We start from the raw sequence: 19,776 nt of genomic DNA on the forward strand, positions 1-19,776 counted from the left end.
GCTCAAGTTGCTTTAAATTTGCCAGCAAAATCCCTAGAATTGATTTGTATCTGTAGCCAAATGTAGGCTAGCCAGTTCCTTTGTTTTATCAGCTCAGGGGATCTACATGGCTTTACTTGAGATTAAATGAGTAAGGATCCAAAAAAAAAGAGACAGTAAGGATCAGAACTGGGCCTTGAACTAAGTGTTTTTACAGCAAAATAGGGTCAGCATGTCACTCCTATACATACTGAAGGGAAGGGTCTTGGACATTGTGGCAGACATTGTTGGTTGCTTCTCAATGACCATTTCCTTTTGTCCTCAAGTAGTGACACCAGAGGAACACCAGAAGAGAAAGAGGTCTTTCTTCTGGTTTTCATTCATTCTTTGCTTGCACCTGTGACGCAAGGCAGCCAGCACAGTAGTCCTCACCTCTAGTGAATTTCAGCACCCTGCCCGCTCTGCGCATAGCTTCCCATGCAGAGCTTTCTAGCAACTCTTGCCTCAACTAATCTATTCTAAAAATTGCAACCAAAACCATCTCTTTAAAACACAAATTTAACATGGATGGGGTGATGGCTGCATAACAGTGTAAATGTACTTAACACCATTGAACTGTACACTTAAAACAGTTAAGATGGTATGTTTCATGTTATATGTATTTTGATATAATTTTTAAAACACACACAAATCTAGTTATATAATTCCCACTCCAACTCCGCAACAGTTCTCTCTTGTAAGATATCCATAGACTATAAAAATGCATTATCTTCTCATTTTAACCATGCCTCTTATTCCTACATCTCTGTTGCAGCTACAAGGGCCTTCATCAGAATCCCTTATATTCACCATGCTTCCCCTACACCACAGAGCTGTTCACAAATGCAGTTCCTATGCCTGGAACACACTTTCTTCCTCCCCGAATTTCTAGTAATCCTTCAGATCTCAGCTTAAACAACACTCCTCTGGCCTTGCCAGCTCAGTAAAATACCCTTATTTTAAGTTTTCTTTAGCACATATACAAGTACTTAAGAGTTGTAATTTTAAGTTCTTTTTGTTATCATTTAATGAATGCTTCTACGCTTTTCTAAACTGTGAGCTTCCATGAGGGCAAAGACCATGTGCTTGGCACGTACAGTGCTCAATAAATACTTGCTCAAAGAATAAATGATTTATAAGATTCACATGTAATTCCATCAGGCAGCCACTAGAAGGCACCTTTGCTACATTTGTATTCAAGTAATTATATGTTCATCATCACTGACTAAATAAATGGTACCCCTTTTTATAAACAATCTTCTTTCTTGCACAAAAAAAGAAATAAATTCCCATAAACCATAATAACAATGCTAAATACTATCATTTATTTTACCATGGGCAGATAAGTATTATCACGCAACAAATTAAACTTAAAATATAGTATTTCTTTTAAAAAAGTTTTTCCACAAATACCAGAATAAAGACTGAAAAAGTAATGTGACAAAGCATTTTTAGCTTAAATGTTCAAATATAAAAGGTATTATTATTTTTGATGAGAAAATGTGATAGAAAATTCAAGAGAAAAAACATAAGCCATTTCTTCATAACACATTTCATCTCTCCCACTTAAGTGTTTTTTAAGTCGAGATTCATTCATTTCCATGTATTTGTTTACCAAGTCATGTTAAAATATTGTAGGACATTACTACAGCAATTACCATTTACCGCCTATGTGGAGTTTTCACTGTCCTAGAGGATCTTTCCTATCAACTGCTATTATTCCTTCCCTTTTTAAAATAACAGCAACAAACTCTCTCTTGACCCTATACTTTCTGTTCCAGCTAAAGCTTCATTTCTCTCCTTTCCTTTATAATAGAATAACTAGAAAGAGTGTCTAAACTTGCTTTATCAAATTTTCCTCCTCTTGTTCTTTCTTGAACAAACACCAATAATGATTAGGGCCTCACTATCCTACCAAAAGATAGTGTCAAAATTACCAAGAACTTCCACATTGCTACTAAACCCAATGGTCACTGCTCAGTCTTCCCCTTACCTGAACTACCATCAATATTTGAAATACTTATCTTTTTTTTTAAATGAGGTAAAACCGACACATAACAAAATACCTTCTTAAAACACTTTGTTTCTTAGCTTTCAGGACACGCTCTCCTGAATTTCATTGTACACGTATTTTACTTGCAGCTCTTTCTCAGTCTTATTTGCCTTATTACTCCTTTCTTATGTACAAAGAGGCAACCAATCATTGTTTCTCTCTAACATTGAGGTTTCTCTCCCCCTCTTCCTCCCTCTCTTCCCCTCTCTCTAAAAATAAATAAATAAAACCTTTAAAAATAAAAACAAACTGGATCAGGTTGGTGAGAATATAAATTGGTATAGCCACTATGGAAAACAGTATGGACATCCCTCAAAAATTAAAGCTACCATATAACCCAGCAAAAAAACCCAACCTGGATAATGTCACTGTCCTACTTCAATAAGCAACAATAACAGATAACATTTATAGAGCACTTACAATGTACCAGGCACTATTTTACGTGTATTAAGTCATCCACAATACATTAAGTAATTTGCCCAAGTTTGTAGTACAGTAAGTAACAGCATTGGGACTGGAATCTCGGAATTTGGGATCCAAGGCCTCTTAACCCCTATGGTATACTTCTATATTCTTCAATCCCTCCTTGAAAGTACTTAAAATAAAATTCTTACCTTGGTCTAGAAAGCCTTGTAGGATTTAGTTCTTGCCTACCACCCGTTACGTCTTCACCAAACTCACTACTTAGCCTGCATGGCCCTTCTTAATCAGGTAAGTGTCCTCATTTCCATATTCATTTTATATCTCTACTTCTGCTCTATCACATTAGCTTCATTCATGTTCTTAAACAACCCTTTCCTTCTTGCATCAGGTTTCTTTGCTTGCAAGCAAATTTCCAGCTCAGGTTAATATAGACCAAAAAGGCATCATGAAAAAAAATCAAGTAGCTGATCGCACAAAAGAAACTAGAGAATCAGGAACGGAAACAGCATTTCCAAGCAATTAGGCAGGAACACCCAAACACTGCAATGGACACTGCTGAAGGAATTGCTATCACTAGGATGAATTCATTCCAGTCAGTTTTTTAAATGTTTGTCCTTACCGAATTTACAATTCAAAATCCTAGAATAGAGAATCTGACTGTATAACTGGGGTCATATGCTGGATATTTTACGTTTTATAAAAGGACCTGGAATAAGAATGTCTAAACTAAGAATGCACATAGTAGGAGAAATATAATTTCCCAAAAGGAAATCAGAATGTTATTTAGTAGGAAAAGAGAGTATGTTGGGAGAAGCCCTAAGGCCCTCCTCATCTCCTACCCCAATGAAATGTTCACTAACTGCTTAACGGCCTTTGCAAATGCTGTGGCTCTGATTTGACTGTTTTTTTCCTTGTCCCTTTTCCTCCAGGTCTTATTCAAATACCACCTCCTTAAAGAATGTTCCTTGATCATCCTCTCTAAAATAGCCCTCCCCTGCCACCTACTATCCCTCCTGCCAATTACTGGCAAATCATGTTGTTTAGTTCCTATATGACACCTTTTAGAATAAATTTCTCATTTGTTTTTCTTTTTTTAATTATCTATTTCCCCATACACTATATTATAGGCCCCATGGAGACTGGTACAGTGTGCACTTGATCACCAAAGATGAACAAGACATAGTAATATGAAGAATGATATTAAAAAGGCAAATCAAGTGTTAGTCCTTAGCTTACTGTCTTTTTTCTCTTTTTCTTTTTAGCTTAGTATCTTTTAGTGCTTCCCAGTACACTTAGGCTAGAATGCTAGTTATCTGTCATGATGTGGCCCACATCTGCACTGTTAACTCCAACCTTTGATAATTCCTAGAACATGCCAAGCTCTTTCCTAATTCAGGGTCCATGCCTGGAATATTCTTCAACAGGCTCTTCACAATAATTTTTTTGAAAAAATGATGGTGTTCAGAGAGCTTCCCGGTTGGGGAACACATTAAGATTTGGGAAGAGCAGCACCTGGAGAGGGCCTGGGAGTGCTGCATCCCTTCCCCATAGCTTGCCCTATGCGTCTCTTTCATGTCGCTGTTCCTCGGTTTGTTTTTTATTTTTTAAATAAAGGGAAGGTATTTTTAATAAATTTTTCATTTTATTCATTCATTCATTTTTAGAGAGAGGGAAAGGAAGGGAGAAAGAGAGGGAGAGAAACATCAATGTGAGAAACATCGATCAGTTGCCTCTCATATGTGACTCGCAACCTAGGCATGTGTCCTGACCAGGAATGGACTGGCGACCTTTTGCTTTGCAGGATGACGCCCAACCAAGTGAGCTACGTCAGTCAGGACAGGCTGTTCCTCACTTATATTCCTTTAGAATAAACCATGATGTGGTGAGGGGGAAAAAAAAATAAAAGAACAGCTCCTTCTCAGCCATTTATTAAATCTCAGCTAAAATAACACTTCCCAAAGGAGCGTTTTCATCACAATGTCTGAAATAGTTTTCCCTTTTCAAATTATTTTTATCACAGGACCCTGAGAGAGAGTGAGAGACGTGAGAGAGAAACATCAAGTGGTTGCCTGCCATAGGTGCTCCAACTGGGGATTGAACCCACAACCTAGGTATGTGCCCTGACCAGGAATCAACCCCCAACCTTTTGGTGTAAGGGATGATGCTCCAACCAACTAAGCCCCACCAGCAAGGACACAAGCTAACTTCATTACTGCCTGTCTCTCCAGCTACACAGTCTTGCTCCGTATCTACATACACATATATCTGTACTGTCTCACCAAAACCTAACACAATGCCTGGCACCAAGTCAGTACTCAAGTGTCTGTTAGAGAAAAGAGAGATGAAAACAACTGATGTTTTCTAAGAATAAAATTCCTTTAGAAAAAAATTTAACTAGCAAATCCAAAGTAAGGTTTTTATCGCCACAATCTTCTAGCCTTCCTTCCAAAACCAGGTAGACTAGAAAGTATTTTATTTTGTCATGGGCAATTTACTTTGCTACGTAAAGGAAAGAAGAGCTTTCAAGACCCTTAAGAGAAATGTCAAGGACTGAGTAGGGAAGGTCATTTAGAAACACTTTTAAGGGTAGCATTAAGCCTAGGCATACATATACTTCCCCAAGTACAGGTGGGAATTAGCAAATCATTGAACATGACTCATGATCAAAGAGCAAATAAAATTGAAATCCATACTTTAACCTTTCCCTCAGCTAGGATTTAAAGTTCTACCCCCATTATGCACCACAAGAGGGTTTAAAATCTCTTTCATTTTGCCACCATATATTGTAGAAAATCCAATATGATTTCACCAAATATAAACCATACTTACCAAGTGCTCTTGCCACTGCCAGAAAAGGAATCTGGTCAATAACTGTGCTTCTCCTAACAGGTCCGTTATGGGTGAGCCGAGGTCGTTTCCACACTACACGATTCACCCCAGACTTGTTCACCACACTAAAAAAGAGTTCACATAAATACTCTAAATGATTAAAATATAACAACTAAGGTAGCTCTACATGTTAAATAACTAATAAAATCAGATCACATTATCACAAAATAATGATTTGTCTGTTTCAGATACAAAGATGCACAAACCAAAGTTCCTGTTCTGACAGGGAAGACAAAACAGGCAGATTAAGATGAGAATTCGAAGGTTACTGAAGTAGGCTAGACAGACTGGAATGGTAGTAATAGGAGGAAAATTTAGTAGCAATCATGTTAAGAAAAAAGAAAGATAACTTGATAACTAAAAAAAATGTGAGGGGAGGAAGAAGAGCATATAAATGTGATAGATCAAACACTGATAGAAGAAATTAAAAAGAACCAAAGGTCATATCGTTTTTGAAGGATTTGCATATACTCAGAACTTCAGCTTTAATATTTTTGATTTGAAGAATAGGAAATACCTTAATAGAAAAATCTATGTATTTAGAAATTTCGGTAATTACAAATATGAGATTACACTTTGGGGAAAAACCTGTAAAAGTGCAGATTCAGGAGTTACAAAATAAGAAAACCATACTAGAAATATGGCATGGGAGCAGTAGAAATCTGTAATCAGTACCCTGAGGAGTTAGTGCACTCTGGGTTGCCGGAAGCATGGAAATACGGTCAAGTCTTGGAGCAAAATGGGTTATAATCCAAAATAATAGAGGTGGAAAAGAACAATGGAGATGATCTCTTAACCTCTGCCTGGTATATTTTTTTAAAAGATTTTATTTATTTTTAGAGAGAGGGGAATGGAGGGAGAAAGAGAGCAAGAGAAACATCAATGCCCAAGAAATACATCAATCAGTTGCCTCTCGCATGCCCCCAACTGGCGACCAGGCCCACAACGCAGGCATGGGCCCTGACTGGGAATCAAACTGGCGACCTTTCAGTCCGCAGGCTGGTACTCAATCCACTGAGTCATGCCAGCCAGGGCCTGTGCCTGGTATTATTAAAATGGGAAGTGGACCCTTAAATCAGTTTAATCATAATCTGCCTGAATTTTTTTTTAAAAAATCAATGGAAGAAAAATGTTCCTCTGGAAGGCTAGAAAAGCTGGGGTTTAGAGTCACAAAGAGCATTTTCAAGAAACAATGTTAGCCTGCCTGATACTAGGTTCATTTGACAGAATATGCAGAAGACAGAATGACTCATTCCCAAGGCTGTCAAAGACAGATGACATTAAGGTAATCTGATTAAGTCTACTTACTCAGGTCCCATGTGTACCCAGAAATTCTTTGATTATAATCTGAAATTTTATTTCATCTACAGCAGGCTGGCTGACAATACATGGTCTTCTTGTTAGTTATTTTTCTCACTGACAAGTACTATGACATCCTGACATACAAGTCTGTCTCTTACTAGTTTACTATGTTGACTTTGAGCAGCATGACTCTATTCCCCTAAACTTGATGAACACTGAAACGACACTGGCTTAAAGGTACGGAAAACCGAAGACAGGGCAAATAATGTTGACCACCTCCAAACGAACGTCACAGGGAAATGCCTGCTGCACACCTCAGCAGCAGCCAGCTGGTTACCTCCACTGACGGCTTTTATACATCCGCTCTAACTTCAAAGATACTAGAGAGAGAAGGGGGAGTTAGCAACTGGGATAAACATCCTAAGAAAAGCAAAACAAAGGCATAAACCTTATAAATGAGAAAAGAACAATGTTCCTGTGAGAAAGATTAAAAAAACATGAATACGGCAGAAAAAGAATAGCTTCAGTCTTCTTTCTAAAGTAGAAAACAAGCTCATCTGATGAGGGCAGGCTGGCAGCTTTGAAAAGCTGTCCCATGAAACCTCCTGCAATGACGGAATGTTTACTTCGCACTGTCCAAATACAGTAATCACCAGCCACTTGTGGCGAGTGGACACTGCAAATGTGGCTAGTGCAAATAAGAAGTTAAATTTTTAATCCTATTTAATTTTAATTTAGTTGTACTTAAATTTAAACAGCCCTAAGTGTCTAGTGGCTACTACACCAGACAGCACGAGGGAGGCATGAAGCAAGTACGGAATGATCAGAAATAGCTGTCAATGTTCACATTGAAGAGAAATTCAAGAGAACCGCTCATTTACTATCCCTTTAGGGTTTAACTAACAATTCTGAAAGCTACATTGTTATAGGTCCTAACAACAGTAAGAATATTAAAGATGGTCGTTTTGTTATTTTATGCTTTCTTCAATGCTAATCCTCAAAACAGCAAATCAGGAAAAAAACCTAAAAAACAAAAAAGGCAAATCAGAATAAAGACTAAATTTACCATTCGGGAAAAACTGATGAAACGTAAGAGTTACATGAGAAAAGATACCAACATTCTGTCTCCCTAGCACCTTAAGCCCTATTGGTTTTTCCTAAACCTGCTTCCTAAAAATAAGACTTAATACTTAAGTAATTATTGTAGCTACGCAAATTACTTCCGACATAACTCTACTAGGAGCTCTCTTGATACTTAATATTAAAAAAAAATATTATGGTCTCTATGCTTCTGAAGAACAAAAGACAACATAATGATACTGATTAAAATAAAGTTTTAAATCCAGAATCAAAAAAACCAAAGCAATGTTATTAGAAATGCTGCTTTTATTGCACTCCTCACCGTTGTCCTGTATGATTAAAAGGCATACACAAAAGAACAGCCTGATATGCAGAGAGTTGAGTGAGCAGCAACAGAAGGCAGGAAAAACAGAACATTGGCCAGTTGCCTAGGGTGAGACAGAGGGAAAGGAGGAAATAACTTATAATAAAACAGCTCATTTTATGCAAAAAGACACCTGCTCCCAAATAGCAAAGAGCATCTGCCCAACTATCCAGATGGTATTTTAAAAGATAAGACAAAAAACATAAACTCTAAAAAATGTTAAGAAAATCAAAGAAAATAGCATTTAAAAATTCAGAGAGAAAAATAAAAAGTAGTCAAGAAAATTATATTTTAAAAGATGAATGAGAAGTGATCAGGCCTACCACTGTTAAAAACTACAATAAAGCCTCAATTTAAAAAGTATGGTACCGGCCCTGGCTGGTAAGGCTCAGTGGATTGGGTGCCAGCCTGCACAATCCAAAAGATTGTCGGTTTGATTCCCAGTCAGGGCACTTGTCTGGGTTGTGGGCCAGGTCCCCAGTTGTGGGGAGTGCAAGAGGCAAACCCACTGATGTTTCTCTCCCTCTCTTTCTCCCTCCCTTCCCCTCTCTCTAAAAATAAATAAATAAAATCTTATTAAAAAATGAATGTAAAAAACAATAAAAAGCATGCTATTTATAGTATGAACATATAGTATAAAAAAAATAGAAAGCCCAGAAGAAGATCAAATATATACAGGAATTCAGTTTATCATTACAAAGCTCACTTTCCATAACTACCAGCAGTGTCTTAGGTACAGACTGATCTCCCCACTCATAGGATCAAATAGATTACAGCATGAAACCAGGCTCACCTAACTTTGTGTGAGACAAAACAGGAAACACAGTATGTGAGCAGGCGATCTCAATCATGTTGTCTTCAGCAATGACCCTTACAGAAATCCAGGAGCCATTCTGTAGCACCCCACCCCCATGTGAGCTTCATATGCCATAGGTGAGTTTCATATGCCTCAGGAATCAGTGTCTTGTAATAGCTCTTAACTTCTAGGTCCCTGCACAAATCAAACCGCATGTATATAGGGAAGCTATGGTCTGTGCTTCCCAAGAACTTTTTAGTCTATTCAAAATCTTCCTCATCCAGATGCAGTTCCATTCAAGGGTCATTCTATAATAAGCCATGTTGCCTTATAACAGAACTGACATTCCTTATTTATCTTAACCAGAGGAAACAGTGCTAGAAGAGAGTAAACGCAAGGTCATCTTCCCACTGAAAAAGAGTTTTATGCCTAGTAAACCTAATCGATAAAAGACGTACAATTGTTCAAGTGGCTACTAATGACCATGAAGAAAAAAAATTAACTTGTACCCAACAACACAGCTTAGATTTAAAAGTTCCAGAGATACTAATAAATATGTAAAATATGAAATCATACAAATACTAAAAAGGTGGTTCTCAAAATATGGTTCAGAAGCCTGTGGGAGTCCCCCAGACTTTTTCAGAGGGTCTGCAATCTCAAAATTACTTTTATAATATAATACTAAGACCATGTATATTCAGTGGAGCTTTTGAGAAGCTATAAGACTTGACATGCTAGTGTATTTATAAAATGTGTCAATATTTGGATGATCTGCATACATATGTCAATATTTGGATGATCAGTGAACCAGTATTTTAAAAGTGACTAATGCCTGTTTTACCAAATCGTGCACGCACTATGTACCCTATGATTCCAACTATATGACATTCTGGAAAAAGCAAAACTGTGGAGATGTTAACAAAACCAGTGATTGTCAAGAGTAAGGGGTGGGGGAGAGGACAGAGAGGAATACACAGGCAGAGCACAGAGAATTTTCAGGATAGTGAAACTACTGTTGTGATGCTATAATGGTAGATCACATATCATTTTACATTTGTCAAAACTCTAGAATGGACACCCAGAGCAACCGTGATGTAAACTGTGGGCTTTGGGCAATAGTGAGGTGTCAATGCAGGGTCACTGATTCTAACAAATGTACCACTCTGGTGCAGGATGTTGGCAGTGGGAGAGGCTGTGCATGTAGGACAAGGCAGGACGTATATAGGAACTTTATGGTATATTCTGCTCAATTTTGCTGTGAACCTAAAATTCTGTAAAAAATAAAGTCTATTAATAAAAAATATGCATGGATACCACTTACTGAGTTTTGGAATAGTATCAAAGAATATCCCCAATATATGAAAAAGCTATTAAAACACTCCTCCTATTTCCAACTACATATTAACGGAATACCAGGTTTTACTTCAGATACTGCAACCACAATAACATACCACAACAGACTGAATGCAGAAGCAGATATGAGAATATAGCTGTCAACCATTAAGCCAGACATTACAGAGACCTGTAAAAATAGTAAACAATGCAAATCCTTTCACTAAATGTTTTGGAAAACAACTATTTTTTCAGAAAAAGAATGTTTTCTTTTAAATTTTTATTTACTGATTTGAGAGAAAGAGGAAAGGAGAAAGAAAGAAACATCAATTTGTTGTCCCACTTAATTCATGCAATCATTGGTTGATTCTTTTTTTTTTTTTTAAGATTTTATTTACTTATTTTTAGAGAAGGTAAGGGAGAAAGAGAAAGAGAAAGATCAATGTGTGGTTGCCTCTCGTGCACTCTCTACCAGGGACCTGGCCTGTAACCCAGGCACGTGCCCTGACTGGGAATCTAACTAGCAACCCTTTGGTTCACAGGCCAGTGCTCAATCCACTGAACCACACGAGCCAGGGCCCATTGGTTGATTCTTGTACGTGCCCTAACCAGGGATCAAACCTGCAACCTCAGTATATCAGGATGATGTTCTAACCAACTGAGCTACCCAGCCAGGGCCATAAAAATGTTCTTTATATTAACATATTATTGGTTTAATATTGTTATTTTGCAATGAATTAATATTTGAAAATGTCTGTTTTAATTTCTAATATGGCAAAATCAATAACCCATATACACAAAAAGTTCTTCAAAGTCCTCAATTTTTAAAAGTATAAAGGGTTCATAAGACAAAAGTATTCACTGCTATACTAGAAGAAAACAATGAAGACTTTTTAATAACATCAGAGTGGGAGATAGAATCAGAGGCATAGAAACACGAAAGGTAGACAACTTGGAGGAAAGAAAAATGGGAGGTACAGACTTGATAACTCTAAGAGGGGAGAGGGGAGGTGGGGACTGGTTGAAAGAAGGTGAAGGTAGTAGTCAAAGAACATATGTGCGTGGCCCATGGACATGAAAAACGGCGTGGGAATTGACTGTGGGAATGGGGAGCAGGCTGGGTAGAGTGCGGCAAAGGGGGAATAATTCAGAAAACTTTAACAGCATAAACAATAAAATATTTCAAAGAAAATAATAAAATAAATTATCCAACCCTATTATGAAAGTTCAAAATAAAACAATTTGAGTCATCTAAAAAAAATGTCAGAGTGGAAGAATTGTATGTATGGCACAACACCCAAAATCATGATAGAAGAGACTGATAAATTTAACTTCATTAAAATAAACTTCCTGGGGAAAAAATCCCAGGAACATAATCAACAAACTTTGAAAACATCTAAAATTCAATTACACTAATTTCTTTAATGAATTGTGTAAGAGGCTCCTACATGTTAATACAAAAAAGGTTAACAATCTTTCCCCAAAATGAAACTATATAAACAGAAATACAAAGAAAAGGAAATATAGATGGTTCCTAAACAAATAAAAAGATATTCAACTTTCTCATAAGATAAAGTCAGAACATTACCAAGATACCTTTTTTAACCCTAAAATTAAATACAATCTACATGGCCCTGGCTGGTATGTCTCAGTGAATTGAACACTGGCCTGCTACCCAAAAGACTGCGGGTTCAAATCCCAATCAGGGCACATGCCTGGGCTGTGACCAGGTCCCTAGAGGGGGGAGTACAAGAAGCAATTGATCGCTGGATTTCTCCCACATTGATGTTTCTCTCCCTCCCTTCCCCTCTAAAAGTAAATAAATATTTTTTTAAAAATCCTTCAGAGACTACATAAATCACAGTCCATCCATCCATGGTACAATATCGTATTTAATTGCATATATATATATATATATATCCCTCTATTGAATAAACAGAATTGTTTATTCTGTACTAGTTTCTTGTAAGTCGAGGGGAGTTGGGTGGGACAATAGTAGTTGAGAGACCTTCTACAGTACGTCATTTTATTCTGCCTGAAAAAGTGTGTGCGTGTGTATATATAAGTAAATCACCATTCAGAAAATTGTTAACATTAGTTGTATTTCTATCCTATTCCTACTTCTCTATATAGTTGGGATTACACAAGTATAATCTTATATCCTACCTATTCTGTGACCAATAGGCATTCTCTCGTTATTAAAAATTCCCCACATATGGGACTTCATTAGAATACTCTATCTAGACGCAGAGTGGGTGGTCCTGTCCGGGGAACTGACAAGATGGCGGAAGGGGAGCAGAAGCAGCAGCGGCCCTTCTGCAAGCTCACCTACAGCCGCAGGGACCCCGACTAGCTTACTTGACAAGTCCTATGAGCCACTGACGCAGCTCTACACAGCCAGAAGAGGCGACTGAACCCCAGCCTGCGGAGGAAGTGGCACTTACAGCTAAAGCGCCTGCGCAAGGCCAAGAAGGAAGCGCAGCCCACGGAGAAGCCGGAAGAGGTAAAGACGTACCTACGGGACTTGATCTACGAGACACGATCTTCCTGCCAGAGAGGGTGGCAGCATGTTGGGCGTGTACAATGGGTAGACCTTCAACCAGGTGGAAATCAAGCCAGAGATGACTGGCCACTACCTGGGCGACTTCTCCATCACCTACGATCCGGGAAAGCATGGCAGGCCCAGCATTGGGGCCACCCACTCCTCCCACTTGGTCCCTCTCAGATAGCCAATAAAAGCAGACTTACTTTAAAAAAAACAAACTATCTTTACTTATGTTTAAAAATTTTCGTAACACCATGAATTTTTCAAAATATATCTATAAACATTAAATGGCTATAGCATATTCAATGTGGTAAATATGTATTATAATATCCTTATCCACTCTCCAGCTATTTGGCCTTCAAGTTATTTCCAGCTTTTACCAGTCATTAAACATCAGTAACTCTGTTCACATATTTTGGTCCACATTTCAGATGACTTCTTTAGGTTCCTGAAATTATTAAGTCTATAAATATTTAAAACTTGTGGTAGGTATCATATTCCATGTAGGTTGTACCAATTTAAAGTTCAACCAACAAGATACCCATTTCAACAAAAATATTAAGGATTACCTCTTGTTTTTTTAATCTTTGCAAACCCAACAGAAGGATAGCGTTTCCTTTCAATAATGTTAAACAAACATCTTTCCCATGTTTACTACTCTTTTGCATCTTTGTTGTTCAAACAACTTCTCCTTTGTGCACCTGTCTGGGGGGGGTGGTGTGTTAGTGTTTTTCTTACTGATGTTTTGAACTCCTTATAGTTTAAGGATGTTAATTCTTTTCCCCAGTTTATTATTTCTCTGAAAAAGACCATTTTGATTTACTAAAAGCAAAAAAGAGAAGTAATATCATAAGGCTTTGGTTAGAATGATTATTTTGATAGAAAACATTTAACTTGCCTCTAGCCACTTGATTTTTACAAATAAGTACTGAAATAATTTTTTTCTTTTTCTCATGTTATTTTTTCTTCTTTCAGAATAATCTTACATTTTAGGTTATATCATAAAAATATCATACCGAAGGCGATTTCAATTCATAGTTTATAAGCTACCTACACATTAAGACAATAAATTCAAATAGAGAAAAATGGTTTGCAGTATATATGACTTAGAAATCAAAGAAAAAAGCTGAAGGTTAATTTTTTAAAACATTTTATTTAATTATTTTTAGAGAGTGGAAGGGAGGGAGAAAGAGAGGAAGAAAAACATCAGTGTGTGCGGGAAACATCGGATCCATTGCCTCCCGCATTCCCCAACTGGGACCAGCCCCCAACCCAGGTATGTGCCTTGATCAAGAACCAAACCAGCAACCTTTTGCAACCGTTTGGTTCGCAGACCAGCACTCAATCCACTGAGCCACATCAGCTGGGGCTGAAGGTCAATTTTAATAAAATTCTATTCCCAAAGGCAGATTCTAACTGTTCTACTTTGGAACTCTACAGGCTGCTCTGTTCAAATTGTGAAGGTCATGCTGATCATGACTCACAGAAAAGGTTATCCATAAATCCTTGTATGTGTTATTACCTGAAGCCCAACTAAAATATTATTTACCTTTGGAGCCATTATCAGAAATAGAAGTCAATTCAAAGTAATGAGATAAGTATGAATGCACATGGGTGCTTTATCTGGCAAATTAAAAACCTGTAATACTGAGAAAGTCACTTCAATAAAAAGGAGAGGTAGGGCATCCTGGTTAGCGAAAGAGAAAAGGACTATATAGAACCAAGAGAAGAAAGACAAAACAGCATAATGATTACCTCCCACCAAGGCCTTCAATTCGTTCTCTTTCCTTGGGAAGTTCTGGCTTATGATCCTGTGTTACTTCCACAGCTTTGACAAAATCATCCTTTGGGTCATCTTGAATCCCAAGAACCACTCCTGAGTCACCAACGTGAGCTACATACATCTTCATGCCCCGTATGATGACCACACTGGCTGTTGTCCCTGAAGTGCTGGGAAGACCTGTCATAGTCTTTGGCCATTCCGCTGTAGTAAGAAATAAAATATTTTATTCTTCCAAGTATAAACATTAACCTACCTTTTATTCTGATACATAAACTGTATGAGAATTAAAATGGCAACATATGCTGAATGACCATGTTAAAATTTGAATTAGCATTGGAAAAAATTTAAGAAAAATATTTTGAAAGCTATTAACAGACTTGCGTTAATCCCTTCATCACTACAGGTTGGGGCAAAAGTAGCTTTAGAGTTGTGAGCATGCAAAACACAGTTTATTGTATTGCTATTTATCAATTATTGTATTTTTAATTTTATTTATTGATTTTAGACAGAGATGGGGGAGGAGGAAGGAGGGAGAGAGACAGACAGAGGGAGACAGACAGACATCAATTTGTTGTTCCATTTATTTATGCATTCATTGGTTGCTTCTTGTATGCACCCTAACAGATCAAACCCGCAACCTTCGCATATTGGGACAATGCTTTAACCAACTCATCTACCTGGCCAGGGCAGGTTTACTGTATTATTTTTGCATTTGAACAACTTTTCATATGAATGTAAACCTACTTTTGCCCCAACCTATATATCAATAAATTAATTTTATAAATGATGCAATTACCTTACAACCATCAAACCAATCCTAGAAGAAAAATATTACAGGATACATTTACTAGTTTCACATGAAATTTAGTCCTAACTACATTTAATGGCAAGAACGTGTTAAGAGTTTTGAGAACACAGAGCCAAGTAGCTTAGCCTCTGTTTATTAATCTCTATGAAAAGATTTTCAGAAAAAGCTACGTAATTTATTTTTGAAATAACTATCTGGAATATTCATAACCTAATAAATAGCATTTTGAGTACTTACTATGCGCACCAGATTCTGTGTCAAGAGCTTCACATGCATTATCTCAAATAATACTTGGAACAAACCCATGCAATAGATAAGACTATTCCCATTATTTTCATTTGGCAGATGAGACATCAATACTTTGAATAGTTAATAAACTTGTTCAAGGTAACTCAAATATGAAGTGGCAGAGACCCCATATATCTAATTCTAAAACATATATTGACTAATTAAATCTACTGTCATTTAAAATTCCGAAATATTCTGTAATATTCAACTACAATGTATAGTTCAAAATAGCAGACTGAGTTCAAACACTGACGTATTCTCCCCTCCAAAATCCCACTGAAAAAACAGGATATAAATATTAGAAAAAGCAAGCCCATAACAGACATGAAATACAGGGAAGGGTCATAAGCAAATCTGAGGATAGAAATATGAGATCAGAAAGGACATTCAGGGGTTTCTGGAGTGTAGGCAATGTTATGTTTCTTTCTCACCCAGATACTGTTCATTTTACAATTATTCATCAAAGTGTACATTTATGTTTTATGGCCTTTCCAACATGTTGTTATGTTATATTTCACAATTTTTTTAAGTTAAAAGAAAACATCAATTTTACAGGCATAGATCACAGCAGACAGCTCCCTAACCCATCCAGTTTTAGGGTTTGGTTATAGATGTCATTCCTACAAGCTCAGCCTAGCGTATTCTGTATGTTTCTTTAGCCCTTTCAATTATTGTGTGGGTTAACTGTAGCTTTTGCTAAAACCTTTTCTTTTTAAACCAGCTAAAATAGATCTGTTTTCTGCAGCTGAGAATCTAATTTTTTTTAAATCTATTATCATTATAAAAGTAAATGAGATGAACTCCCAGAAAGAGGGATAAGCACCTTAAAAAACAAATACCTACAATACACAAGTACTTCAGCTGTTTGCAAAAAGCACCTAAAACAAAGTGGAAAGGGAAAAAGAGCTAAAAATAAAGATATTTAAAGACACAGTATTAACATTATTTAAATCACATTTTTGGTCAAAAGCTCCATATGTACAAAGAGATATGCTGCAATAATCTAAAAATACTGAATGCTTTCCCCATTCATTTGAAATGTCACCTTTTATCATATGCTACATTTTGCCTCAGATCTATTTCTGGACTCATCCTACTAATCTATTTATGGTGTTTTTGAATAATAGGGATTTTAAGTATCCCCCAATTATTCTTCCTTTTCAATGTTCTCTTAAGTATTTTTCCAAATAAACTTTAGAAGTACCTTGCAAAATTAAAAAACAAACTCTGTTGAGGTTCTAAACTGCAGTTTATAGGGTGGGGCAAAAGTAAAAGTAGGTTTACAGTTTGTATGGAAAATAGTTAAATTCCGTGTTTCAGGTACTCAAAACTATAAACCTACTTTTGCCCCACCCTGTATTTATATATTAAGGAAGTGACATCTTTAAAATTTGTCTTCCTTATTTAGTCTTCCTTGTTTTCTATTTTACATTTGAATATTTTCATTTTTAAAAAATTTTAATGGATTTTTAGGGGGGGGAGGGAGAGTGAGAGAAAGAGATAAACATCGATTTGTTGTTCCTCATATTGATGCATCCTTTCGCTGCTTCTTATATGTGCTGAGTAGGGGGATGGAGCACACAATCTTGGCATACCAGGCCAACGCTCTAACCAACTGAGCTACCTGGCCAGGGCTTGAATCTTCTAATTTTTAAAAAATGATAATAATAGGTGCATATTAAAAAGGCAGTATCAGATAGCACATGAAGTCTAACTTAAGTACTGAAAGCAAGAAAATATGCATCAGCTATTTATGTACTTACCACATACCAATTAATATATACAGAGTCATTTAACTCTCAGGAGGTAGGCACTAGCATTATCTCTATTTTAGAGATGAGGATACTCTGGCACAAGGAGGTTTTACCCAAGGTCACACAGTAATACATGCAGATGCTGGAATTCAAACTCGGCCAATATATCATACTCCTAATCACTGTGCTAAGAGTTCTTACAGAATGCTAATGCCAAAGTAGTATGAAGATGTAAAAGCCTTCAGGAAAGCAATTTGAAAATGTGTATCAACAGTCCACGACCATTGTGGCTCTCCACTGGCTGGGTGTCGTCCAGTTAAGTGAAAGGTCGAGGGTTGGATTCTCAGTCAGGGCACATGCCTGGGCTGCCGTGCAGTGCCTGGATGGGGCATGTATGAGAGGCAACCGACAGATGTTTCTCTCCCTTTCTTTCTCCCTCCCTTCCTCTCTTCTCTAAAAATAAACAAATAAAATATATTAAAAAAAGAAAGAAAACTTCTGGGTCAACTAATGCAAACACAGACCCAAAACTAGCCTAAGACCCCAAATGACTCTGAGAAACAACATATAATTTGATATTAAGGACTGAACTGTGTCCCTTCAAAAAATGTATGTTAAAATCGTAATATCCAATACCTTAAAACATGATCTTATTTGTAAATAGGATCTTACAGAAGTAATCTATAAAGTTAAAATAAGATCATTAGGGTGGGCCCTAATCCAATATGATTGGTGTTCTTATAAAAAGAGGAAATTTTGACCCAGGGACACACAGGGAGATGATGTGAAGACACACAGCAAGAAGACAGCCATGTGACTGGAGTGACACCTACATAAAGCAGGAAATGCCAGGAATTGCTGGTAAACACCAAAGTGGGAAGAGGCAAGAAAGGCTTCTCTCTCAGAGCCTTTATCTTTTTTAAAAGATTTTATTTATTTATTTTCAGAGAGAGGGGAAAAGGAAGAGAGAGAGAGAGAGAGAGAGAGAGAGAAACATCAGTGTGTGGTTGCCACTCACGCTCCCCCTACCAGGGATCTAGCCCACAACCCAGGCATGTGCCCTGACTGGGAATCCAACCGGCGACCCTGTGGTTCACAGGCGGGCACTCAATCCACTGAGCCACACCAGCCAGGGCCCTGAGCTCAAAGCTTTTAGAACACAGTGAATGGCCCCACCACTACTTTGACCTTGGACTCCTAGCCTTCTAAAACTGTGAGACAATAAATTTTTCATAAGTCACTTCTAGAAAACACAATGATACAGAGGAAACAATTCAAAGATTGGGGAATCTTAGATTAAACATATTATATGCACATGAATCCCACTTATCCAACCTGAGAGGTTCAGAAGACTCTCTCTTCAACGTTAATTCTTAAACAAGCAACTAGATAAACACCAAAATCTTTTAAACACATTTTACTGACTCTTCCCTCTAGGTAAGGAATGCTAATAATAAGAGGCTGCAATTAAAATGGGTTCCCTGATCTCTGTGCGGGTGGGGATGGGAGAACCCTGAGGTGGCAGAGATCAGACAGAAGTTAATTACCCAAAGCAAAGTTTACAGGGCTACCTAATTGACAACAGGGCACAAGAAAAACTGGATCTCCAGAATGGTCACTCACAAGGCCTTATTTAATTCAAACAAAAACAAAAACAAAACAAGAAACAAAAAAAACTTACTAGTTATTAACCTTCTAAGTGATATGCAGCCATTTGCACATTTAGCTGTACACCAAAGAGAAACACCCACATTGAGAACTGAATGAATGGCTCAAAGATAATTCTGGGGCTACATAACACAACCACATTCCATTGGCCAAGAGCTAAGAAGGTCGAGTACTAAATATGATTTTGACTCTAGCCAACTTCAAACTCAATGAAATCTCAAACCTCTCCCATAGCTGGTTTAGATCCCGAATAACCACAACAAGGAATAGCTTCCCTTCATAGCTCTTAATTGACAGGTCAGGAAGCCTATTCTGGTAGAAATGATCAAGTGCAAGACTTTGAAGCACCCCACCAATGATTCTCTATTCCAAATTTGTAAATTAAAAGCATTATCACAGCTCTCACAGAATCACAAAACTTAATGCCACCATTTAAACATGATATCAGGAGCGGTGATCCTATATATTCCATTCCATAGTTTGACTATTGCAAAAGTCCGACAGCCCTTGGAAAATGACAATGGGTTATAATCAAATAGCGATTCCAAATGCAGCTGCTGCTTCTGCTTCAGTCTCTTTACTGAAAGAAACAAACGTAGGTCTGTCTATCTGGTATGCATTCAGAGCAGGGGCCTGATGAAACTGCTACCTAGGTTCATGGAGGTGTCCAGGT

The 19,776-nt window shown here is 37.3% G+C and overlaps 1 protein-coding gene and 1 pseudogene across 2 annotated transcripts in view; one reads left to right on the top strand and one right to left on the bottom strand.

Moving 5' to 3' along the window:
* Positions 1-19,776, bottom strand: part of PPM1D (protein phosphatase, Mg2+/Mn2+ dependent 1D) — a 91,974-nt gene that overhangs the window by 11,422 nt on the left and 60,776 nt on the right. For both annotated transcript variants that reach the window (XM_053911894.2, XM_024573027.4), the window contains 2 exons: positions 14,558-14,786; positions 5,324-5,448 (listed from right to left, as the gene is read on the bottom strand). In XM_053911894.2, the coding sequence (XP_053767869.1) occupies positions 5,324-5,448; positions 14,558-14,786 (354 nt within the window). The remainder of the gene's footprint in view (positions 1-5,323; positions 5,449-14,557; positions 14,787-19,776) is intronic.
* On the top strand, positions 3,546-13,474 carry LOC128779299 (small ribosomal subunit protein uS19 pseudogene; annotated as a pseudogene).

Source organism: Desmodus rotundus, chromosome 9, assembly GCF_022682495.2.
Source record: "Desmodus rotundus isolate HL8 chromosome 9, HLdesRot8A.1, whole genome shotgun sequence".
NCBI lineage: Eukaryota > Metazoa > Chordata > Mammalia > Chiroptera > Phyllostomidae > Desmodus > Desmodus rotundus.